The sequence below is a fragment of the Schistocerca cancellata genome, chromosome 2, assembly GCF_023864275.1.
Source record: "Schistocerca cancellata isolate TAMUIC-IGC-003103 chromosome 2, iqSchCanc2.1, whole genome shotgun sequence".
Classification (NCBI taxonomy): domain Eukaryota; kingdom Metazoa; phylum Arthropoda; class Insecta; order Orthoptera; family Acrididae; genus Schistocerca; species Schistocerca cancellata.
In genome coordinates this window covers 221,693,620-221,720,975 of record NC_064627.1, presented here as the reverse complement: position 1 = coordinate 221,720,975, position 27,356 = coordinate 221,693,620, and the positions used below count along the sequence as shown (strand labels likewise).

Genomic DNA, 27,356 nt, shown 5'->3' with positions numbered 1-27,356 from the left:
GATCAGGTTAAATAAATAAATAAATAAATAAAGGGTGTCGATATGTTGCCTTGGCCTGCTCAATCACCAGATCTGCCTCCAATCGAGCACATACGGTATATCGTCGGACGACAACTCCAGCGTCATCCACAGACTCCACTGACCGACCAAGTGCAACAAGCATGGAACTCCATCTCACCTACTGACATCCGGCATCTGTACCACACAATGCACGAACGTTAGCATCCTTGCTTTCAACATTCTGGTTGTTACACCGGTTGTTAATGTACGAGAATTTCACATTTGCAATGGGTTATCTCTCGCTTACATTAACCTTTGATCTCAAAATGTTAATCATTGAAATATGTTACCTAGACAATGGTACTCCCGAAATTTCGTTACTCAACATCAATTATTTTTTGGTGTTGTGATTTTTTTTCCGTCGCGTAGGTGGTTGTGTTCACCGTTCGCAGTCCGTAAACCATCTTCGCAATTTACGCAATCTGGAGTCAAACGCCAGGCAGTAATGAGCAATACAGGGTGATCCATTTATCTTCGCCGTTCCAGACAAGCTTTCGTCCAGACGCAAAATAAAAAAAAAATGTATCAAGCTCATTTTGTTTACCTACCACGGGGACATTAAACAGCATGATCGCCTTCCATGTATCTTTGTTCGTTATGAAATTGTGTACAGCAGTCCAGATTTTTTAAACAGTATCTTGTATTTTTTATTCAGAGGCGCTTCCTCGCTTCAAGACTTGTTGAACAATGTATCACATTTCACGTGTCCACGTAAATACAAAATTAAGTTAAGAATAAAGGAAGGCAGTGATCTTTAATACCAGTATATACGAGGGTGAGTCAAATGAAAACTTTAATTTGTAATAACAAATCGAAATTTCGCACCGTTATCCTGTAAGTTGGTAAGCGTGCTACAAACAGCGTGCAGAATGGACTGTAGGTGGAAGCATAGTGCAGATGCACACATACCGTCGCAGTATCAGTATAAAGATGGCTGGCCCACTTGCGACTTGCACCAGGGAAGAACAGCGTGTAAGTAGGCTGTTTAGGTTTTCTTATTGGTAACGCCACGTAGCGCTCTGTATGAAAATCACTGGCTGTGCTGTGTGCAGTCTGTGGCCAGTTTGCATTGTTGTCTGCCATTGTAGTGTTGGGCAGTTGGCTGTTAACAGCGCGTAGCGTTGCGCAGTTCGAGGTGAGCCGCCAGCAGTGGTGGATGTGGGGAGAGAGATGGCGGAGTTTTGAAATTTGTAAGACTGGATGTCATGAACTGCTATATACATTATGACTTTTGAACACTATTGAGGTAAATACATTGTTTGTTCTCTATCAAAATCTTTCATTTGCTAACTATGCCTATCAGTAGTTAGTGCCTTCAGTAGTTTGAATCTTTTATTTAGCTGGCAGTGGTGGCGCTCGCTGTATTGCAGTAGTTCGAGTAACGAAGATTTTTGTAAGTGATTTGTGAAAGGTATAGGTTAATGTTAGTCAGGGCCATTCTTTTGTAGGGATTATTGAAAGTCAGATTGCGTTGCGCTAAAAAACATTGTGTGTCAGTTTAAGCACAGTCATGTATAATTTTTCTAAGGGGACGTTTCAAGCGTTCTGTTATTCGGTTTTTGTGTAGTGAAGGTTTGTAACCTATTGAAATTCATCGACGAATGAAGGTCCAGTACGGAGATGCATGTTTGTCACAGCAGCAAGTCTACGAATAGAGTAGGAAGTTCGCAAATAGGGTGACTTCAATGGAAGATTCTCCTCGTCCAGGTCAGGAACAACGAGTTGTGCCTCCACAGAACATTGCAGCAGTTGAAGCCATAGTGAATGACATTGCAGCATGTTTACAGATTATTCATGGGTCAGCACACCACATTGTGCCATGATGTGCTCCAGTTTCACAAAGTGTCTGCAAGATGGGTGCCACGGCAGCTGACTCCTGAAATGAAAGAACGACGTGTTGATGCTTATGAAGAACTTCTTCGGCGCTTTGAACGAGAAGGTGATGGCTTCCTTGCAAGAATCGTTACTGGGGACGAAACCTGGGTTCACTTCCGTGAACTGGAAACGAAGAGAGCGCCATTCCTCATCACCAAAACCAAAGAAGTTTCGAACAGAACCATCAGCAGGGAAGGTTATGCTGACTCTGTTAAGGGACGAAAAAGGCGTCATTTTGGAGCATTACATGCCTAGAGGGACCACTGTCACCAGTGCATCATACACAGATCTCCTAAAAAATCATCTGCGGCCTGCAATCAAATCAAAGCGACATGGATTGCTGTTAGGAGGTGTCGTTTTGCAATATGACAATGCAAGGCCCTACACTGCCCGTACAACAGTTGCAACAATCACAGACCTGCATTTGGAGTGTCTTCCTCATCTACGATACTCACCAGACCTTTCCCCAAGTGATTTCCATATGTTTGGACCACTCAAAGACGCAATAGGAGGAAAAAAGTTCCGTTCTGACGAAGAGGTACGCCACGCGGTGCATGAGTGGTTGCGCGGACTACCAAAAGAATTTTTTTCTAGAGGAATTTACGCACTTTGTAAGCGCTGGAGGACTTGCATTGAGCATGGGGAAGATTATGTTGAAAAGTGATACAGCTTTGTACCACTTCTGCACAATAAATAATATTTTAAAAAATGTTTAAGGTTTTCATTTGCCTCACCCCCGTAGTACTGAAATGCACCGTGGACTCGAATAGGGGTAGACTATTCATAGGTGCTCAGAATGGTGACTACGAACAGTGATACGCTAGTCCACACGTTGGGCGAAAGAATTCAAGCAGCTTCCAGTGTTGCCTGCTGAAGTTAATTACGTGCAAGCACGATACATTCTTAGGTGAACTCTGGAATCGTTAGAATATCGTGACAGACGACGTCGTTTACCCATCCTCAAAGAAATATTCCAGAGGAGTTAAAATAGGAGAGAATAGCCAATCCACTGTTTCTTCACGACCAATCTGTCTGGCAGGGTACTTTCGTTTCAGAACACGACGTAAGTGCAGGACGTTATGTGCTGGACATCCATCGTTTTGGTACCACATAAGCATTCTGATTCTTAACCGCATTTCATGCAGAAGACGAGGCAGAATTCGTGTGGGAAATTTTGTATATGCCCTACCGTTTAAGTTACTATTGATTAAATAAGGGCCAGTAAGTGTAGTACCAAACATCCTAAACCAAACCTTAACTCTGCATTGGCGCCGATGTTCCATTTGTCTAAACCACAGTTAGTTTTCGGTGGACTAGTAACGCATGTTCTTTGTATTTACCTGTCCTTTGTTTGAAAAGGAACATTCATAGGCAAAAAGAACATCGGAAATAAAGTTCGGATTGGCGAGGATTTGCTGCTGTATCCCGCTGACAGAACTGCGCATTATTCTGAATATCATTTGCGTGCAATTCTTGGTGTAACTGTACATCGTAAGGACAGAACTGGCGACGTTTTAGAAAGCGATGTACACCAGTTCTAAGATGCCAGATTCTCTTCAGGCTGTCGTATGGAAGAGAGAATAGTAACTTTGGCAGCTTCGTCTATGATAGTTCTACTACGATTGCGTTGCCTTATATCGAAGATTCACGTGTCCTGTAGCGTCACAATAACACGAGAAACCATCCGTCGGTAAGGATGGGCTCTTGTCAGGATATCGGTCTCTATAGAGGTCCTCTGTCTGAGTTGAGTTACACATACCTTCAATCACCATAACAGAAAAGTGACGTTGATGCGATGTTTTATCATAGACTGCCTTCACTGTACAAAACATATCGTTTAAATGTACTAGAGTATTCTCCTTCATGTGCCCGTATTGTAAATAAGAAAACGTTATTGCCAATTACTGTACAGAAAATTTGCTTTCTCCATAGACGAGAAGCATTTCGTTGGTGTTTGTTGCGTTCACACAAGCCTTCAACTGAAGACAGTTGACTGACTTACCGGTGGGTATTTTCGTTGTGTTTTATTTGTTTACTGCCGACACCGGCAAGTGGACGAGTTACATTACCCAATTATGCACTATATGCTAATACAAGACAGCCAAACTCAGTTTTAGGTTACGTTTTTAATAACGTCATATTTATATTAGCGGTATTCTGTGATACTCTTTTGGACAGGTGTTGAGGTGAGGATGTGAATTCCGTACAAAAAGTATAGGTACTCTTTGAAAAAGACGGACGTTACAAAAAAGTCAGTCATGCTGGTTAACCTTCCCATGTTGGCTAAATGACAGTTCTTGATATTTTTTTATATTTTGCTTCTGGGCGAAATGTTAATTGGGATGGTCAGGATAAATAGGACGACCTGTATGTTTCCATCATTGAGTCAGTTCTTCTCGGTTTTATGGCTGTAATATGGCCCTTGCTGTTCACCAACATCTCACTGCCATAACCGCTCACAGACTGATCCACACCTACAAGTCCGGTAGAGTGTGATAACTTCGACACTAGATGTTGTGCAAGTCTCTTCATGTATGGACAACTTCTGTGGGTTAAATCCATTTGTAACTGTGTACTGCATTCAAGCCTCCATCCATAACTTGTACCTCCACACTAGCCTCCATTACCCAATTAAATGTTCCTTGATGCCTCAGAATGTGTCCTATCAGTTGACCCTTCTTTCAGGCAGATTGTGATATAAATTTCTTTTTTCCTCGATACTAATGAGTACCTTTCATTAGTTATTCGCTCTACCCATCCAATCCTCAGCAATCTTCTATAGCAACACGTTCCAAATGCTACTATTCTCTTTTAGTTTGAACTGTTTATCGTCCCCGTTTCACTTAGAGTACGAAGCTATACTTCAGACAGGTACTTCCAGAAAACAAATTTTAACACTTATATTTTTTTACGATGTTAAAATATCTCTCTTCAGAAATGGTTTCCTTGCTATTGTTAGTGTACATTTTATATCCTTTCTACATCAACCATCGTCATTAATTATTCTGCCCAATTAGTTAAACTTATCCATTACTTTTAGTGTATTATTTTCTATTCTAATTCCTACAGCTTCACCTAATTTTACCACATTCCATTACCCTTAATTTATTTTTTCTTTTTTTCTTTTAACTTATTGTAGAGAAACTGCTCATTACGTTCAACTCCGTTTCCTAGTCCTTTGCCATCTTTGACAGAATTACAGTGTAATCGTCAAATCGCAAAATAGTTCTTTCATCTCCCTGGACCTTTATTCCCTTTCCAAATTTCTCACAGGTTTCCTATAATTCTTCCTCAGTGCGCAGTCCAATACAATAATTTTACAAAGCTGAAGAAACAAAATCATATCGCAGATAGAATTATCACTCAACCGTACATGCACCAACATAACAGGATTTACAGGTCGTTGACTTCAACGCCTGCTCTTCGTCAGATGGAGGGCTTTTCACCACACACACACACACACACACACACACACACACACACACACAAACACACACACACACACATGCACACAAACGCGCACAGATTGACAGAGAGAGGGGACGGGAGAAGGGAGGAGGTGTAAGGGGCCCATAATCGGTAGCCACTCTGATGTACTACGCATCTGCAGAAAATTTCTATATTAGTCTTATTTCTTAAACTACGATAATGACTGCAGAAGCAGGCACACGTAAACACGTCAGTAAACGGTGCCATATTACTACAGTGAAACACTACACAGTCCTTTCTCCGAGTCTAGAAATCAAAACATTTAGCTATGATTGAATAATTATTTAAAAAAGCAGGACAGTATAAAAAGTCGTAAGAAACACCGATTGTCACGAACTGCCAACCCACTATTCTTTTTTTAACAATATAATTTTTAACGTCAAATATTTCAGAGTTAGACTAGTCTGAAAGCCTACTTGCGCTTCAAATTGTGCATTTAAACTTACACAACGTAAAAAAGGAAAAACTGTTAATATGATATTTTTTCTCCTGTGTAATTATGTTTGGTTAAGCCATGAAAATATTAGATATTTCAGGCGTAGACTAGTCTGAAGACTCCTGCTTTTAAAATGATACACTGAAATTAACAGAAAGTAGTAGATAAAAAAGTAAGTTAATATGATTTTGTTCCGCCCATGTAAACATGTTTTGATCGAGACAGAATAATGTCCTCCGTTACGTAATATATCTGTAAACTGACTTTCAAAACTCTTATGATGCATAGAGGGCGCTGAATACATAATGGAATTCGCGTCTTGGCACTAACCTGTTCCGTGATACACGAAGAAAAGGCGAAACATTATGTTCCACTCCTTCTGCTGAGTGAAAGAAATAGTGGTTGTGCAATAACTTCCGTAACCACTTCTAACGTGTCATAATGTCCATTCGTACGTTGTCACATTCTCAGAAAGGTTAAAGTGTTATAGTAGATGCCCGTAGCTCAGAATATGAGAGAATGTATATTCATTATCATTTTCTTCAGCATTTACTTGAGTAGACCTGAAGCCGGTTCCTTCATCACATATTATCTGCACATATCGTCTTAGATCTTCCTATATCTAACTGACATTTTGTAGCTTAATTCTAGTTTCGGACGCCTTTCCTCGTTACTTGTTTTCACCATATGATGCAACACTTTATTAATCCAGTTAAATTGGTTCTATTTCCAGCTATTGTCTCATTGTTTCATTGCTTATGCCGCCTGTTCATGAGCAACATCTCCCTCATTCACAAATTTCATTGCCCACGTGTTTATTGTGCCTGAAGTTCGGTACCCAGCAGTAACTCCGATGAAGAAGCTTTGGGACGATCATAGTTTTGTTACGGCATCTCATATGGGTTTATATTTTCGATTTTAGAGTTTTTGGTACAGACATTTTCAAATGTAGCTAAGTTTACATCTTGCTCTTCGTTATTGCCTAATTCACGTATCTAAATGATTGTATTCTTCTCATAAAATTATTATTCCCATGATTCTTGAACCATTATATTCCTTCACATCGAATCTGAAGAAACCGGACTAGAGAAAACATTGAAGAAGAGAAACATGATAACCTGAGTTTTTACTAAAAAGGAAGAAAGACGTAAAAGAGCGAAAGAATACAGTGAGTATATAACTATTTACGGGCCTTATTCGTAAAGAGAAATGGCAAAATCTGAGATAGCTACACCTACTTATAAGAACTGACATTTGAGGATTGAAAACTGTTCATAATATTCTTAATACTGATTTCAGTTTGAGTCAATCGTAACTATTGATATATTTAAGCAATAACATCACTAGTATGTCATATTTCGATTAATTTGTTCTCTTCACTTCCAACCTTAAGCAGCATTTAAAACGTGGCTAGCTGGAGCATTTCAGCTTTCTCTGGTGTCAGGTACAGAACAAATAAATATTTTTTTTTCATTCTGCAACTTGCTGACGAATTTCAGTTTCCTAGAAAATCGGAAAATTAATTCACAAGACATTTTAGCAATTCCTGATCATTTAGACAATAATTCACAATTTTTCGATTCCTATGGTGCAGTTAGGTTTACTGACAAATTTGTCACTTAGAAGCTTAACATTAGAAACTTCGTAGTAACGAGTGCACTAAAATTTTGAACCCACTAAGGAACTCTTGCTGGGACATTAACCTGTACTGATTTATGAAGTACTAAGTTCGCTGTTTGCGTATGTGTTTGACTTACCCCACAGGAAGTAATTAAGAAGTTATTTGATTTAGTGAATGTTGTTTATATTACGCTCCAAAGAAAGGACTTGCTTCATTAGTGTTTAAAAAGCTGTATGGACTACATAAATTTATGTCAGAATAACCAACTGTATTTAAATCATTTGCGAAATGCAGGTATAAATGTGCTCCAACGTAGACTACTTACAGATCCGTGATACAAGGCAGGAGTCGAGGAGCAATCATCGTTGGACATGGGTGTTGACTGTTTTAAGACGAGTCGTGGTCGTGAGTAGATCTTCAAACGAACCCCGTGGCAGTAAGATGGTATTTTCTTATGGCTTGTAGCTTTTGCAGTATGTTGTTTCTGATTCATTAACTACCCAGGTGCTTTATCATTATGAATAAATTCCATGAAAAAGAAGTTTTGTTGAACATTTACTTGCTTATTTAGGAAAACTTTCATCATAAATAGTGAATGTTACACGAAGTACACAGGCTGTAACCTCCCAAATTTGCAAAACCTCTATTTTCCCAATGCAAAATGAAATATTTTGTCGTAGTGGAAGGGTAAGGAGTAATGAAGTATGTTACACATTCGATAAAGGCATTTTAATAAAATTTACATCTCATTTTTAAAAGCTATACATTAGAGTACTTAAAGCTGTTTTACAGATAAGGCACTACAGCAATACGAGATGATGGACGTGAGGCAGCTTGGAGGTCACCACATATGCCAAAAACAAACTTTCCTATGTGATTTTTTGGTATAACTATTTAAGGGCTGGCCATACACGAATAATTTTGTTTCATATCTTACATACACCATATATACAAGGGCTGTAACCATTGACCAGTATCCAAGGAAGATTACATTGCTCCACAATAGCACTCTATCAGCAGAGAAGATCAGTACAGTTCCGTTATGTGTCTAACTTGATGCAGCATTACAAATCTCAAATCGGAGACCCATGTCCACAAGCATCTGGTATGGACATTTAGTTGGTAGCCTACATCTCCATATAATAACGATAGCAATTTACACATAAAATGCACCTTTTCACAAATTTCACTGTTATGAGAAATCGGTATCTTTATTTCTGTAATATGATTCAAGTAACTGTTATAAAATGTAATTAGGCTGGATTGTTTCGGCTATGTGGTGGCTCCATACAGCCAGGCCTTCAGGTCTGGTTTGTCATTTACACAACACATAACAAATAAGCAGTAACGTTTGTTTCTTTAGTTAGGCATTCTGGCACCTCTTGGTTAGGAAGCAGAGTTGCATTGCCTCATCCTCACATAAGCCTTTTTTATACATGTCCCACCCGCCTCATTATGTTATTTCACGCAAAAAATATAGAATAAATGGCATAGTAGGATAAGAATGTTTTTAAGTAAAATAACTTCTGCCAACAGTATTAAATACTGTACACTTCATCAGCAATCATAGTATGAGCATATCGTTTCATTTGGAGTAAAACGATATGAAGAAAATGCAAGAATTCGAAACGTTTAATGTAATGTATCTTTGAGAAGTGCTGTTGTATACCGTGACAATCAAACATCAATCAGCATTAGTCGTTGTAAAGGACGGAAGGAAATACATTGTCCTCCAGAAGTATTTGTTAACACATGTGTACATATGCTATACATGTATATCAGTTTTTCCTCTTCTTATAAACACTCCTAAAAATATATCTTTCCTGTCAATAAACTATTTTCCACATGTGTACGTAATTTCTTCAGAAAATATTTTCGGTATACGAAACTAAATCATATCATAACATAAAATTATTTTATACAAGATTTCGACGAAATAAATATTTATATCACATAATTTACACACTATAATTTTTTTCTAAAATATTCCTTTCTAGTCATGTATTTATATGTGGGTAAGAAGTACCGTCCTTGATCACTTAAGAGAGTAGCACATCAGACACTCTTCATCACAGAGAACAGCATGTTTCACTATTCAAACATGCCGTTCTAGTTTTAAATACAGCAAGTTCTGCCTGAGTTGCATGAACATCAGCTTAGAAATATTATAGTTTATACGAAAACTGGCGGCCATTCTAGCACCAATATATATTCGCTCTGGAGCTAGTATTCATTATTGCCATTTATGTCATGTCCATGATTAAAAGCCACACAAAAGTTTCGTTTGGTTCTGATTTACAGTACTTCAGTCTTCATGAAGCCGCTGAAAAGCCGTAAAAACATACATTACTGTTCGAATTTAACAACTACTTTTCAGCATAAGCGCCAGGAATAGATATATTTATTGAAATTCCGTCTTCCAGAGTTTATGACTTTTATTTGTCTGCTAGCACTATTATCTTAGAGAAGATACTAATGGTTACTCGAATGGGGAAGGATTAAGGCAAAAGTCATTACAGGATGCTTATCTCTGACAAGTAAATGTTTCTGTTTAAATTCCTGCTGATAGACAAATGAGAGGAAGGAGGAAGCAAGACAACAAAAAGTAGAAAAAGTCTGAGTAGAGACGAATATCCTGGTCACTTCAGTGTAAATCCAATTGGGACGCGCCAAATATCGAGACACATTTACGACTCGTTCACGTAACTAGGAACACACTTTCGACTTTCAGAATATCACTCACTGAAATTGTGATTCGGCTGGTTCTAAGAGATGTTAGACGTCAGCATCCTATTGTGGGTATTTAAAGAAAATTAGCGCCGTCTGTTTTAGTCTACAAGTAGTTCCTAGCTTCACTTGCTATTCATTTGCGAGACACAGTGATTATAATATCTTACTAATTTTCTTTGTCCTTTGCTTCTTAACAATCTGTCCTGCAATGCTATCAGAGAAAAATGATAACAGGTTCTCTCCATAAGTACTGATGTAGTGTTTAAGCTACTTAGAAATAATTCGGTCATCCTGAAAAAAAAAAAAATAACTTCATCTCCACGTTTTTGAAGCTCGAAACTGTGAAACGTGCTGCATTCCGTGGGAACCCAAAGCTCAAATACAGAAACCACATTGTAAATTTAAGTCTTTTAGACTGATATCTGAAACATACAACATATACAAAAGATGCTAGCGAGTTGATGCTAGAAGTACCTAAAAGCGCGAAACAGACCAATATCCTAACGGAAAAGCTAAAAAATGAAGTTAATGCATCGTGGTTGACAAATGATTCCATGGATGGAATTTCCGTCATATTTGCTATTCTCAACACGATCTTGTGCTATTTTCAGCAATTGTGGGAACTAGGAATGCCTAAAACTTCGTAATGGTGAAGACTTGGCGTTCTGCCTATTGGGCAAAATTCATGATTGCTGAATTTTAATCATATATTTTAATATTGTCTACTGCCGCATTAATATTTACAAACAAGTGTAGCCATGGATGGCTTTAAAAGATGTTATCAGTTCTTAATAATGTTAATTGAATTGCGTGGAGCGTCTTTCACTCAATTGTCTTTTCTCCTGGCGGAGTCATACTAGTCGATGTTTGTTAGAAAAAAAAAATCAACTGTAGTGTAAATCACTTTTGCTGAAGTTATGCTGTATAATTGGTCCAAATAAAACAAATAAATCGTGTCTAGGACAAACTGCCTGCTTACTCATCCCGATTCTCCCCGTATCTTCTGTAACTGTGTAGTACGACTACAAATTCGGGCTCTGTATAATATACAGAACAAATAATGTGGTAAAATTCAGTTAAATGTTTTTGAAAACTTCTAGACCCTCTCGCGTCAATTACGTATGTGCTGATAAATTTACAAAGTGATATCAAGCTAAAAGCTTAGGGTGGTCGAGTAGGAGCATTTTACAGACGAATAGAGCTCTTGCGAAGAGTAGGACGTATGAGATTCTCTTGCGACCTGTTACTGGCCATCCTCAGACATAAGATATTCCCATTATATTCAGCTTTAGGAAGTGGTGGAACCCAATAAAAGTATTACGAAGGTATTGAAAGTGCTAGCATTATAATCGTTGTAGTAAATGTTCTTTCCGTCAAAGATTAAACGGAAAATTCAGAGAACTAGTATTAGAATATAATTTTTTTTACTGTTCACTGTTTGCATTTCTGTAGGTCAAGCACGTAATAGCAAGTGCAGAAAAGCAGGCATAGAGAAGCATAGACAGTCATTTGCCTCCCCACCAGTGGCTTACAGGAGAAAGGAAACGGAGTAATTGACGATTAATTTCATATTTAGCATGTGCCTAGCTCTAGTGGCGAGTGGAAGCAGAACTGAAACATTTCGCTGACAGCACTCAACTTGGAATCTACAGGTTGCGCAAAATAAAGGTAGCCCAAAAAAAATAGGCCCAGAAGATATTTGATGCGCCTAAAGATAGACAACAATAGTTACATCATACACGCCAGGAGAGAATGATGTAAATTGGGTTGCCTATCTTAAGGTGTGTGAAATATCTTCTGGGCCAGTTTTTTTTCCCTTACGCTATACTAATGGTGCAAATGTTTCCGCGAGCTAGTCTCAGATATTTCTTGACATTTTCTCGTAGGTACTGCTGGATGCGCCCAGTTTCCAACGATTCTGCGCATTACCTCCCCCCTCCCCTACCCACTCATCCGCAACTGACTCCAGCAGCTAATGAGGTTTCATCTATCATTCAGTGGCGCTTGATGGCGATAAAAATTCTCCTCGAGGCTACGATCTGGCCATTCTTCAGTAAGGATGCAGTTCTAGTGGCTGTTGTCCGAAGCAACATTTCACAGGTGCGGCAATATAGAGCGTGACTGCGCCGTCACTACCGCCATGCGAACACCGATCCCATCCCATGCACGTTTCCATATCACTTTCTCTCTCTGCACAGGTGCGATTGGCGCGAACTATATCAGGCAGTAAGTATCGTCAACATAATCGTCCCTCACTTAAACATTACTGCGAGACATTCACGAGAGGGCAGAACTCTGAAAAAAGTACAAAGCTCTCAGGTATACATTAGGATGTCAAAAGAAACTTAAGGAGTGCTAGAAGCGACCACAGGGTTGGCAGAATAGATTTGGCCCGGAAAAATATTTCATGCGCCTTAAGGTAGGCACCCCAACTTACACCATTCGGGCGAATGATGTAAACCGTGTTGTCTATCTTCAGGTGCATCAAATATTCTCTGGGACAGTTTTATTCTGCCTGCCCGGCATAATGTGGATTTCTGTAGCCCGGAAAGCGGCCGACCAATCAGTTTCTGGATCGCGAGAGTGGAACCACAGTGGCACAAGTGGCGGCAGCCCGCAGGCTAGCGGCAGGTGTTGATGGAGCGGCGCTCGACGCACGTCTTGCAGGTGACCTCGCAGCACCAGCGGAATCGGCACTTGCAGTTGACCTTCTCGCGCACGACGCGCGTGTCGTAGCCGCGGCTGCAGCACAGCAGCTCGCAGCCGTCGACGCCGGGGGAAGTGGCGTTGCACTCGCGACCCTGCGTGCCCAGTGAGCCGGTGCGCCGGTTGGGCAGGCAGAAGTCGGGCGAGTCCTCCGAGTAGACGAGGTCGGTGCGCTCGGGCTGCTTGATGGTGGGGCCCTCGGGCATGAAGGAGCGGCCGTCGTTGCTGGGGATCACCTTGGCGGCGCCGTCGAAGCGCTCCTTCAGCCGGTTGCCCACGTCGCGGAACGGCGGCATCTTGCGCCAGCACGTGCGCAGCGTACACGACCCGGACAGCCCGTGGCACTTGCACTCGGTGCGCATGAAGTTCTTGATCGCCTGCAACAAGACATAAAGCTTCAGTGTAACGTCCGGAACGTAACACGGCCCAAACACGAACAATCGGTTCGGCTCATGTTTGACAGATCGCTTTTGTACCACCCAAATAGACATTTTGTCTCGCAGAACCCCTTCCGCAGCCTCCTTCCCGTTTTGAGAAAATCACCGGTGAAGTTCATGACGTGCAATCCATTAGAAATTGAAGGGATGGGTACACAGCTGAAAAACTGAACATTTTCATAATTATATATAGGGGCATTAGCCAGCCGGTGTGGCAGAGTGGTTCTAGGCACTTCAGTCTGGCACCGCGCTACCTATACCGTCGCAGGTTCGAATCCTGCCTCGGGCATGGATGTGTGTGATGTCCTTAGGTTAGTTAGGTTTAAGTAGTTCTAAGTTCTAGGGGACTGGTGACCTCCGATGTTAACTCCCATAGAGCTCAGAGCCATTTGAACAATTTTTTGGGCCTTAAACGCATATTTTCCAAAATGTCGGGAAAATAAACTTTTCCGACTGCCGGCTGTGTACCCCCAATGTTGTCACTCTTCAACGAAAGCGGCGCTGAAAAACGGCCCAGTGAAACATCTGAGTCCCATTCCTATACAAATTCTGCAGTATTTTTAAAACTGTTTTTATCTGTATCAAAATTGGTGGACGCAGGAGTGTTAATAATGTAAGTACATCAGTACGTAATAATACGAAGTTAAGTAAATAAATTTCTAAAACAACTGGGACAAGTGAAGAATTAAAATTTTTAATTCCGCTCGTTTAACAATATCTCTTTCACTCATTATGTTACATATTCTCACATTCCTTCGGACAACTATGAAGTTCATAAAAATGCTCATAAAACGCTCAAAGCAAATGTATATGCGAAAATTAGAGCATCTGATGAAAGCAGTCTGCGAGTAACTACAACGTTTCTTTCGAAAATTCGGCGAAAAACAGACTTAGTTTACATTTCAAAATATTTTTTTCGGGAATTAATTTTGATGCATACCACTCATTACAACGATTGAAAAATCGGTGCTTCAAGTTTATCATAAATGATGCAATGGTTTGTTATTCCAACCATGTTTCCAGAAGCGAACTACAGTTACGAACCTCATGAAATTAAACTATCGTTGGGCCGCCGCAGTTGTTTTCATAAACGAGTTTTAAACTATTGATTCTTCACTCATTTACTTTATTTGACATAGTTATTTATCAACCTTGTTATTTTTCACTTATTAATTCACCTATCCCCTACAATTTCCACATGGGGAAAAATACACATAAAAAATACTACAGAATGTGTATAGGAATCGAACGAAGATCCTCCACACCCCAACATTATGCGTACATAAGTGGCAGTGGTAAATGTTTATTTTCTTTGTTTCACGGAAAATAAGTGTTCTCGGACCTCATACACGATTACAAAAAACGCTGATGTTTCAGTTATCTACTTATTCCGTCAATTTTGAGTCGACTGCACATCTAAGGTGGGAGCAGGCGTTAGTGATCCTTGATTTCTTATAGTCCTTCATTTTAGGTGCTACACAAGCGAGTTACCAAATGCAGCCCAAATTAGTTGACCGTGTCTGAGCCAGTCCACTTTCTAGAATCCCCTATCATAGCACTGTTTAGTGTCGCAAATTCAGTGTTCATGGCGCCTCGGGTAGTTGGACCTAACTTTCAAAGGAAAAAATTTGTAATGCTGCGTGCGTTACAAAGTTTATATTTAATCCAATACCGTTTCGAAGTCTAGATTGTCATAACCAGGTGGTAGGGATCTTCTACATAGCAGTTTACCAGGAGCTTCCACTGTGACTCACAAGTGGAAGAATAACAGTATGTCTGCTGCAGTATGACGAGGAAAATCCCATATGATTGTCGTTGTAAAAATGGTTCAAATGGCTCTGAGCACTATGGGACGTAACATCTGAGGTCATCAGTCCCCTAGAACTCAGAACTACTTAAACATAACTAACCTAAGGACATCACACACATCCATACCCGAGGCAGGATTCGAACCTGCGACCGTAGCGGTCGCGCGGTTCCAGACTGAAGCGCCTAGAACCGCTCGGCACAGCGGCCGGCATTGTCGTTGTAGGTTGGGGTGGCTCCTACTACTAAAGTTCAGATATTTTCTTAGTGCTTGCAACCGTTTGGGTTTATTGCAAGAAACAATGAATTGTTTGTAATTTGAGCTCTAATAGCGAAAGGATATCTCTTTGTCGATACATGAAAAATCAAATATAAAACTCACTCATTTTTTAATCTTTAAGCGTGTTTTACAGACGGACCGGCAGCGGAGAAACCAATAGCTCTAATATATTCAAGTTACTTATTACTATTTCTGCATTAACTTTAATAGTACAACCAAAAATACTATTTTGCACAAAGTTTTAAATGTAAACTACCTGAGAAACTCAGCATTACCGGGTGTTTATTTATTCCAATCCACTATTATTCCATCTCTGTCCCCCTCCTCTCTCTCATCGTCTCCTTCTTCCCCTCTTTCTGTCCATCTCCTCCTCCCCTTTATCTCCTCCTCCCCCTCTGCCTGTCCACCTCCTCCTGCATCCTCTATTTGTCCATTTCTTCCTCCCCTCTCTCTGTCACTCTGCTCCCACTTTGCTTGTCCACATCCTCACCCCCCCTTCTCTCTGTCCATCACCTGCTTTCACCCCCAACCTCATCCCACTGGGAGGTGGGTGGCTTTTACTCCCACCCTACTTCCTTCCACACAGTTAGTAAAATGTGTACAAAATCTGGATGAAATCGATCCAGAAGGTGAGGAGGATATGTTGAACATGCAGACATGTTCATAACATATATGGAGGTATGGAGATATGGCAATAACATCACGTGCACTTTTAAAAATCGTAATTCGTATTCTCTTTTCCTATGCACTGCAGAAATCATCAAAGCAGCTGGAACAGAAATAAAAGATAAATTGTATAAATTAATCTGCCAAATATATGATACTGGAGAGCTGCCTGAGGACTTCAAAAAGTGTATTATTGTTCCATTACCAAAGAAAATGCCAGCAAAATCGTGTGCACAATACAGAACCCTCAGCCTAACATCACATGCATCAAAAATTTTGACGACCATCCTCCTCAGAAGAATTGAAGGGAACGTGGAATGCATGCTCACAGAAGACCAGTTTGGCTTTAGAAGAGGAAGAGGTACGCGAGAAGCCATTATGGCCCTAAGGCTCATAATAGAAAAAAGAATGGAAAAAGGAAAGGACACCTACATAGCATTTATTGACCTCGAAAAAGCCTTTGATAAGGTTGAATGGAAAAAGCTATTCCAGATATTGAGGGAAACTGGAGCTAAGTATAAGGACAGGAGAACGATATGGAACATATACAAAGAAGAGGTGGCAATAGTGAGATGTGGGGAACATCAACAACAAGCAAAAATCAAACAGGGTGTGAGACAGGGATGTGCACTCTCCCCTGTCCTCTTTAATATGTACATACAGAAAGCAATGGACGAGGTCAGAGAAAAGTTAGGACAAGCTAATGGAATCAGGATCCAGGGAAAAATAGTTGATATGCTGCGTTTTGCGGATGACATTGCTGTCCTAGCGGAAAATGAGGAAGAATTACAAGTAGTGTTGGAGGAAATGGAAAACACTCTTGCTACACGGTACATGAAAATTAATAAGTCAAAAACAAAAATCTTAGTTGCAAGCAAACAAAATAATCAAGCAATTACGAATATAAGGCTGAATGGAGAGAAGCTGAAAGAAATACAAGACTTTGTCTACTTGGGAAGCAGAATAACATCAGATGGTCGTAGTAGGAAAGATGTAATAAGTAGAATAAATCAGGCAAAGATTGCATTCTATAAAAGGAAAGGACTCCTCACATCAAATATGATAAGTCTGTCGTTAAGGAAGCGGTTAATAAAGACCTTTGTTGGGAGTGTGCTTCTCTACGGCAGCGAAACCTGGACACTTGGAGAGGACGAAAGAAGAAGGATTGAAGGATTCGAAATGTGGTGTCTGTGAAGGATGTTAAAAATTCCATGGACGGCCAGGATGACAAATGAAGAAGTCCTGCAGAGAGCGGAGGAAGTTACAGTTCTTTGGAAGACGGTCAAGAAGAGGAGAGATATATGGATGAGACACATTCTGAGACATGAAAGTCTTCTCCACACTATAACGGAAGGCCTTGTGGAGGGCAAAAGGGCAAGAGGCAGACCTAGAAGAAAGTACATAAGCCAGATAATGCAGGACCTAGGATGCGGAAGTTTCACGGAATTGAAGAGGCTGGCCGACAATCGCACTGAATGGAGAGCTGCTGCAAATCAATCTTAGGATTGGCAACTTAAGAAGAAGAAGATGCACTGAAAAGTGGTGGTGATACTCAGATACAATCTGAAGCACACCCTTCATCGGTATGTTACTTTTTTGAAGGAACCCGTCGTAGTCCTCTATGAGTTTGACGCCTCTCTCAACCAGTTGATTTACAGCTTTCAGTTTATTAACTAGGTAAAGACCCGCCTCCGTACGCTATCTCACGGCTGTGTGGTCACTCTCGACGTGGAGGTAAGCCCGTTGTTACCCTGATGGTTGAGAATTTATACTGTCAGTATTTGGCCGACAAGGGGAGAAGAGGTGATAACGTAAAGTTCCTGATCACCAGTCTCTCCTCTACTGTCTTGGATTAAGTTCCACACCTCTCCGCAGCGTCTTATTAAGTGAAGGCAAGTAACGGTGTTACGGTGATGTTTCAAATGGCTCTGAGCACTATGGGACTTAACTTCTAAGGTCATCAGTCCCCTAGAACTTAGAACTACTTAGACCTAACTAACCTAAGGACATCACACACATCCATGCCCGACGTAGGATTCGAACCTGCAACCGTAGCGGTCGCGCGGTTCCAGACTGTAGCGCCTAACTGCTCGGCCACCCCAGTCGGCAGTTATGGTGATCCGTCCGTTTTATGGGGACATTAAACGGTGTCACCGTTGGTGTCATTCGAGAGGAGTAAGGTATGTGCCGGCACCGTGTTTCAATCTCACCCTTCCCTTCATGCCTCACAACAGATACCCAACACTAAACTGTGTAAGCACTCGTCATACTCATACACACCACGCAGACACACATTTGACACTTCATAACAGGTCGGAGGAAAGAAAGACAGACCACTTCCACTAGGACATTGCCAAGAGCGGCGATGCAGGATTCCTGCATCGGCTCCCCAATACTCATTGCCTGAGTATGGGACTACTTTGACTTGAACCAGATATCAAGTCTTACTGAAATATTGATTTCTCATGTCACTGCGAAGGATTTGTCGATAAGGAGCTCGTCTTCAAGGAAACTCTGATAAAAAAGAGGCTCTTTTATTAGAAAAAAACAACTAAGTCCTATTAGGGATAATTTCTATGATTTGATCGATTCATACTTCATCCCTTTCAATGTTTGTATCTTATTATTCCGCCTCACCATTCAATAATCCGTCTTTTTCATTTTTGTTTCCAAGGCGACAGATACAGGAGCAGGCATCATAACTGATTTTTCAGTTTTTGATTAAGCACGCGAGACTAACAGGAGCCTCACGGGGCAGTCGAGTGATCTAGGCGCCCTGTCACGGTCCACGGGGCTCGCCCCGTCGGATGTTCGAGTCCTCCCTCGGGCATGGATGTGTGTGTTGTCCTTAGCGTAAGTTAATTTAAGTTAGATTAAGTAGCGTATAAGCTTAGGGACCGATGACCTTAGCAGTTTGGTCCCATAAGACCTTACCGCAAATTTCCAAATTTCCAACTAACAGACTCCTATTTATTAAATTTTGAAATAAATTTGAAATATAAATACAGTGCTCCGTCTGGAGAAGAGACATAGAGGCTCAATTCGATGTATGCAGTAATAGGGAAAATATAAACTTAAGGAATTATGCGCTCTTCTGGAGGGGGGTAATAAAAATTCATCACAGCTTGCATGACGAATAGCCTCAGGGGCACAGAAAAATATTCCACAACACGTTGTTTCATCAAGAAAGATCGCAGGATGTTCGAAAAGTTCAGCATATTTCTTTAGCTGCCTCAGATTTTGATACGGAACTTCTAATTTTGTTATGCAGGTTCTCAGTCTAGTTAGCAATTCTTATATCGGGATGACTGCTTTCTACCAGCAAATCGTTACTCGCTGCTCTGCTAGTGTAAGACACTGGTTCTCAGTTAACTTACACATCTGGAAATTGTAACAGAAAACTATTAGCGTTCCTTTGATAGATGGCAGATTGTTTCCAGTTATTTCATGTTTGTATTACCTTTGGAAATAAATTCTCTTTTATAAAAGGAGTAAAGATCAAGACACTGCACTCATTATGACTGCCATCTTGCCTAGAAAACGAAGAACGAGTGGGGTGGTCTGACTCGATGCGTCAAAAGGAACGGCTAGGCGCACTCTTGCCCTTTCTTTACCTGTCGCTGAACTGTCACATTGCGACCTGGAATTGGTGTCACTGTCCAGTCACAATACGATGTCTGAAATGAGAGCGCGTTCAGGGCAATGGAGTAAACAGACTGCCTATATTAGGTAATCAGTGACTCTGGCCTGCAGAAGTAATATTTGCCGAAGTTGACTCGTTTACTTCATTTTCTAAGTTTTAGGATTTTGACAGCTCAAAGCGTCCATTCCCCTTCTTCCACTGACCCCAAATTTCCCCAAACTTAACTGCACATGGGATGTAACAAAACTAGGAGGTAGCTTAAGAAAAATTATAAAGGATTTAAAAAAGGTTTCATATAAAGAGTCACCGTGAAGTATATCTACACAATTTTGTTCGTAGTCTAGTCACATGTTGTTCTCGAAGATGTATGCGGAAAAGTTGGCAGAAGACGCATGCTAGTTGACACTTCTCCACGTATCGTTGGTGCAGGTGTGTTACCCAAAACAACAAATTTGCAAATATGTAAAATAAATATCAGATTGTACAAATAAATGATATAAGACAAGAGGTATGCAGGATGACTGTCTATCTGAAATGTGATTACGGATACCTACGCTAGTCATTAGGTTGTAAGTCTGAATAGCTTAACGTCTGCGACTCTAATCTGAAGCTGTGCCAGAAAAGGCTCAGGAAGCATTTTACGAAACTAACGTGAATTTTATGAACGACTGATGGCAACTGTCTCTAGTTGTATTTGATTTAATACTCAGTCAAAACATTCTAAAGCCCACGTATTGGATACGCTTAGTATGCCTTTCCTTCTGGTCCAAAGGCGATTGTGGTGCTGTGTGTTAGACAACATCGATCCTACATTATGCTAAAGAACTAGACTCCCTACCGTCATGGAGTACTGCTTTCACTATCAGTTGTAATTTGCAGCTACTTATTACTCAAGCCGCTGTCACATTGTGAATGAAACAGTTACCTGCTCAATAAGTAGCTGTAGTTCAAAATGTGCCATACACGAAACTAGTATGTACCTGCAAATTAGCTTACGGAAGTCAAACATGGACCTCTTATGTGCAAGCAATTCTAAGTTTACAGTAGCGCATTGAGCAATGGAGAGATCATGTTGGACTTAACAAGAAGTGACAGGAAAGAGCCAAATGTATAACAGAAAATATAGAATTAGAGGACTCCACGATCAACGTTATGAAACTGATATGGAGATGGGCTAGGTGTGTAAGGATATGAAATGATGGGAGATGGAAGAAGGAGACACTTTGTTTTGAGTTGCGATACGAAATAACCTAGATGATGATCTAATGAAATATGGGTTGACGACGGCAGAAAATAAACGAGACAAACTTAGATGTGAAAAGCTGAAGACTGTGAAACTTGGAGAAATCTTAAAGAACAGCAAATGGGCAGAAGATGATAAATGAGTAATGGCGGTCATTTACCAAATGCAAGAGATTCGTATACGAAGCCTTGTGGCAGATGGCAAGCCTTCGTTGTTCTTCTCCTGTGAAAGAAATAAACACCCTCTCCTATGGTGTAAAAGAGTTGTGTCTTAACGCGCATCTGATGAGTGTAGTTTACTGGTGGGTGTGTGCAAAGTGTGGTGTCGATGTGCCACCGGTCTTACAAGGGGAGGCCACAACGTTTGGAACGCGGATTTACTGTAAACTTCATACAGTCGTAGTACTCCATGAGGACAACAAACTGTGTAACCAGTAGCGCGTACTTCTCAAGCGTTACTGAGAAAATCGCAAGATAATTTCGGTCGTCAAATATATAATCTCTGCATGGCCATTTTTACCATGAAGCGGCTATAGCCGAGTGCTGCCGGCGCGGTAGGTCAGCGTGTTCGGTCAGAACGTTAGCAACCCCTTCTAACAAATAAAACTGAGCGAACGGATCAACGAACAAACTGAACGGGTGTCATCGGACGTCCGCCCTGAACAACTTCAACAAACATTATAGAACAATTTAAAAAAAAAAAAGTTGTTGGCGTTCAAGCTACTGGATCGCTGGATCGAGTTCTGTTCGTCAGTTTTTATTTTTTTTATTTTCAACACAGTCATTTTCTTTACTATTTATGTTACAATTGATATAATGGGAAAAATACGTATAAACGGATGAACTTTTATTAAATTTACAATGTTATTTGGCAGTATACTAATATTTATTGTCACAAATAATATAATATTCATAACTATCGACTAGTAAACGACAAAACGCATGAAGTGATACTGAAAATGTATGGTTGTCCGTGTCTTCAGATCTGTTCGTATTTAATCGAAAGAGAACGAGAATTGCTTCTCGGAAGACGCTATTAAAATACACTCGATACTGCATAACCAATTATCAGCGCCGATTTTTAAGGAAATACTGCGTTGTGCATGGTTTGCTTCCAAATTATCGTCTGAAAGAGAGATTCTTGAAAATGTTAACAAGGTTTGTTTTTCCACGGAAAACGCCAAAAGACCTTGCCTATGCGGAAACATAGCATTTATTCAGTGCGGCAGTTGTCGTTTAACTTTGTTTTCCATATTTTTACGAAAAATACCATCATGCAACTTGTAATGTCGAAAGCGATGATTAATTGTACATCTTTCGGAAGCCGTCTGTGCCTGTCAAAACTTGGAGGTAACAAGTAGTTTCGGGCTCCTTCCAGGTATAAGGGATTTCTCAAATCACGGACAAGTATACATTTTTAGTATCACTTTATGCGTTTGGTCGTTTACTAGTCGATAGTTCTGGATATTACATTATTTGTATATAATAAAAATTAGTAGACTTCCAAATAACATTGTAAATTTAATAAAAGTTCATCCGATTACACGTATTTTCCCCATTATATCAATTGTAATATACATAGTAAAGAAAATGACTGTGTTGAAAATAAAAGAAAAAGAAGAAACAGACGAACGGGACTCGATCCAGTGATTTTGGGGCTTGAACGCTAACCACTCAGCTGCCGCCTCTTCATGGTAAAAATGGCCACGCACAGGTATATATTTGACGACCTAAATTATCTTGCGATTTTCTTAATAACGCTTGAGAAGTACGCGCTACTGCTTACACATTTTGTTGTCCTCATGGAGTACCACGAGTGTACGAAGTCTGCAGTAAATCCGCGTTCCAAACGTCGTGGCCTCCCCTTGTTAGCGCTCCCATCCGACCGGCGGGTGAGTGTCACTCGCTATCACTTCACGAGACAGTACGGTTTCGAATTCAATCCAAGACATTGATGCTAAGTCGGGTGATCAGGAACTGTGTTCCAGCGCCTCTTTCTCCATTTCCTGCCAAATACTGACGACGAAGATATTTTCTTCCACCACCTCAATTTGAACCGGCCAGATCGGAAACGAGCGCCACCGCACTAGGGAAGTGTTGGCCCGCTCCGTCCCCCTTCCCCCATCGACAAACCAGTGCGTGTTGCGCGGGGCTGCCTACTCACCAGGCGGCCGGCGTCGTTGTTGTGCAGCTTGACGAGAGTCTTGATGTCGGAGCGCCGGCGGTAGGGCGCGTCCATGAAGTCCTTGGAGCGGCGGTAGCCGAAGTTGACGTTGTCGCCGCAGCCTCCCCACTGCCACTCGCCCTCGGCGGCCTGTCCCGGCTGCTGCGGCTGCGGCAGCTGCTGGTGCGCCCCCGCTCCCGGGGGCAGCGCCGCCGCCACCGAAGGCGCCCCCGCAGACGCCCCCGCCGCCCCAGGCGGCAGCACCGACGCCGGGTGCTCGGGTGGCAGCGGTCCCATGCGGCCGCTACCTGCCAACCGCCAGAACCGTGTCGCACTAATGCCTTTCGAGAACGAATGTGAGGACAACTTAGAACTGTCGAAAGGGAAGGACAGCCTATTTATCACACAGCATGGTATACGGATAAATAAAGCGGAAGGCTGTTCTGATAATTCAAACGATGTCCAAAGGAAAGAAAATATTGGTGACTGAAAAAAAAATCACGAAGTGAGTCCACAGGGTCAAATTTTTTTGTCCATTCCTGTTCCTTATATTCAGGGTGGTCCACTGATCGTGACCGGGCCAAATATCTCACGAAGTAAGCGTCAAACGAAAAACCTACAAAGAACGAAACTTGTCTAGCTTGTAAGGGGAATCACGATGGCGCTATGGTTGGCCCGCTAGATAGCGCTGCCATTGGTCAAACGGATAGCAACTGTGTTTTTTTAAATAGGAACCCCCATTTTTTGTTTCATATTCGTGTAGTACGTAAAGAAATATGAATGTTTTAGTTGGACCACTTTTTTCTCTTTGTGATGGATGGCGCTGTAATAGTCAAATTTGAGACGAACAGTTGGTAACAGGTGGGTTTTTTAAATTAAAATACAGAACGTAGGTACGTTTGAATATTTTATTTCGGTTGTTCCAATGTCAGACATGTACCTTTGTGAACTTATCATTTCTGAGAACGCACCCTGTCACAGTGTGATTACCTGTAAATACCACATTAATGCAATAAATGCCCAAAATGATGTCCATCAACCTCAATGCATTTGGCAATACGTGTAACGACATTCCTCTCAACAGCGAGTAGTTCGCCTTGCGTAATGTTCGCACATGCATTGACAATGCGCTGACGCATGTTGTCAGGCGTTGTCGGTGGATCACGATAGGAAATATCCTTCAACTTTCCCCACAAAAAGAAATCCGGGGATGTCAGATCCGGTGAACATGAGGTGCTTCGACGACCAATCCACCTGTCATGAAATATGCTATTCCGTACCGTTTCAACCGCATGCGAACTACGTGCCGGACATCCATCATGTCGGAACTACATCGCCATTCTGTCATGCAGTGAAAAATCTTGTACTAACATCGGTAGAACATTACGTAAGAAATCAGCATACATTGCACCATTTAGATTGCCATCGATAAAATGGGGGCCAATTATCCTTCCTCCCATAATGCCGCATCATTCATTAACCCGCCGAGGTCGCTGATGTTCCACTTGTCGCAGCCATCGCGGATTTTCCGTTGCCCAGTAGTGCATATTATGCTGGCTTACGTTACCGCTGTTGGTGAATGACGCTTCGTCGCTAAGTAGAACGCGTGCAAAAAATCTGTCATCGTCCCGTAATTTCTCTTGCGCCCAGTGGCAGAACTGTACACGACGTTCAAAGTCGTCGCCATGCAATTTCTGGTGCATAGAAATATAGTACGGGTGCAGTCGATGTTGATGTAGCATTCTCAACACCGACGTTATTGAGATTCCCGATTCTCGAGCAATTTGTCTGCTACTGATGTGCGGATTAGCCGCGACAGCGGCTTAAACACCTGCTTGGGCATCATCATTTGTTGCAGGTCATGGTTGCCGTTTAACAAGCCGCTGAACGCTTCCTGTTTCCTTATATAGCGTAACTATCCGGCGAACGATCCGGACACTTGGATGATGTCGTACAGGATACCGAGCAGCATACATAGCACACGCCCGTTGGACATTTTGATCACAATGGCCATACATCAACACGATATCGACCTTTTCCGCAGTCGGTAAACGGTCCATTTTAACACGGGTAATGTATCACGAAGCAAATACCGTCCGTACTGGCGGAATGTTACGAGATACCACGTACTTATACGTTTGTGACTATTACAGCGCCATCTATCACAAAGCGAAAAAAGTGGTCCAACTAAAACATTCATATTTCTTTACGTACTACACGAATATGTAATAAAAAATGGGGGTTCCTATTTAAAAAAACGCAGTTTATATCCGTTTGACCTATGGCAGCGACATCTAGAGGGCCAACCATAGCGCCATCTGGTTTCCCCCTTCAAGCTAGATGAGTTTCGTTCTTTGTAGTTTTTTCGTTTGGTGCTTATTTCGTGAGATATTTGGCCCGGTCACTATCAATTGACCACCCTGTATATTTAAATGACTTTCTGCATAACATTCAGCAAGCAAAGTTGGGACTTTTGCAGACGACACTAGTGTTGTAATAAAACCCATTAGAGACAAGGCAACAAAAGAGATAGTAACTGGTATTTGGCAAGCAATTATTACTGGCTGTCTGATAATGAACTCTCCCAAAATTTTGAAAAATCACACTACATTCAGTTTTTAACAAATAGATTCATACCAACGATCGATGTAGCGCATAAGCAGGAGTCAGTAAATAGGGTACATTGCTCCAAATCTTTGGTTTTACATACTGGTGAAAACTTAAAGTGGAAGAAGCGTATTGTTGAGCTTTTCAAACAGTTAAGTTCAGCAACACAAATACTGATGTCGTAAGCAAACGTACAAACCTCCTGAAGTATTTTACATATTTACTGGGCCAACTCGTCACTTATAAAGATAGTACTGATTGTACAATAGAGAGCAGTAGTATTAATATGTGGTGTTCACCCACAGACGTCATGTAGGTACCTCTTTGCGGAGCAAACAATTTAACTGCGCCGCCGCAAAACATATATTCACTAATGAAATTCGTCACAAATAAACCATCACAGTTTGAGAAGAACAGTGACGTCCATACGTACAACACTAAAGGGAACAACGACCTGTACTACGCGTTGTTAAAACAGTTAGTGGCTCAGAAATAAGCCCAATAAGCAACAACAAAAATTTTCGATCATTTGCCCAATAGCAGAAAATGTATGACAGGTAGCGAAGCAAGTATTAAATCTAATTTAAAATCTTTTCTTCTTCACAGCTCTTTCTGTTTCATTGACGAATTTCTACTTAAAAACTGGTGGCAAAAAAAAAAAAAAAAAAAAAAAATTGTGAAATATTTATAAAAATTAAGTGAAGTTGCATAGGGTGGGAATAAAAATAATACTTTCTTCATTAACGTTAATACCAGTCATGTACACATACCTATAAACTGACTCGTTCCACATCATTTCGATAAAATGATCTATGAAACATGTAACTAACTGACTAAACCTATACGAAGGTGCAGGAGAAGGAGTGGAGGGGAGTAAAAGAGACAATCACAAACATTTGAAGCCGATTTCCATTTGAGGGCGTTCCTGCAACCTATTGCAACGTAGCACGACTCTGATTCGGGTATACACCAATGAAACAAAACATTATGACCACCTGTTTGGGAGCGTGTTGTTCCACTTCTCAAGCACAGTACAACAAAGACTCTGCTTGATATGATTCCAGAAGTACCTAGCACCAGATGTCTACGAACAGGTCAAGCAGTTACCGCAAATTAGGGGATAGTGATTTTTGGTCACGCAACTGGCGCTCGATATACTCTCAGGAGCCAAAGAAACAGGTGAACCTGATTAATATCGTATAGGGTCCCCGCGACCACGCAGAAGTGCCACGACACGACGTGACATGGTCTCGACTAATATCTGAAGTAGTGCTGGAGGGAACTGACGCCATGAATCCTGCAGAGCTGTCCATAAATCGGTAAGAGTACGAGGGAGTGTAGTTCTCTTCTGAACAGCAAGTTGAAAGGCATCCCAGATATGCTCAATAATGTTCACGAATGGGCTGTTTGGTGGCCATCGGAAGTATTTAAATTCAGAAGAGTGTTCCTCGACCAACTCTGTAGCAATTCTGGACGTGTGGTGTGTCGCATTGTCCTGCAGAAATTGCCCAAGTCCATGTGAATTCACAATGGACATAAATGGATGAAGGTGATCAGACAGGATGCTTACGTACGTGTCACCTGTCAGAGGCAT

General features: G+C 41.2%; 1 protein-coding gene across 1 annotated transcript in view; it reads right to left on the bottom strand.

The window, feature by feature from the left end:
- Positions 1-11,981: 11,981 nt before the first annotated feature.
- The window catches only part of LOC126161548 (protein Wnt-6-like), a 651,979-nt gene continuing 636,604 nt past the window's right edge, over positions 11,982-27,356 (bottom strand). Inside the window, exons 5-7 of the mRNA XM_049917481.1 lie at positions 24,641-24,659; positions 23,156-23,305; positions 11,982-13,294 (exon numbers count right to left, since the gene is read on the bottom strand). Coding sequence (XP_049773438.1) covers positions 12,833-13,294; positions 23,156-23,305; positions 24,641-24,659 — 631 coding nt within the window. The 3' untranslated portion in view covers positions 11,982-12,832. The remainder of the gene's footprint in view (positions 13,295-23,155; positions 23,306-24,640; positions 24,660-27,356) is intronic.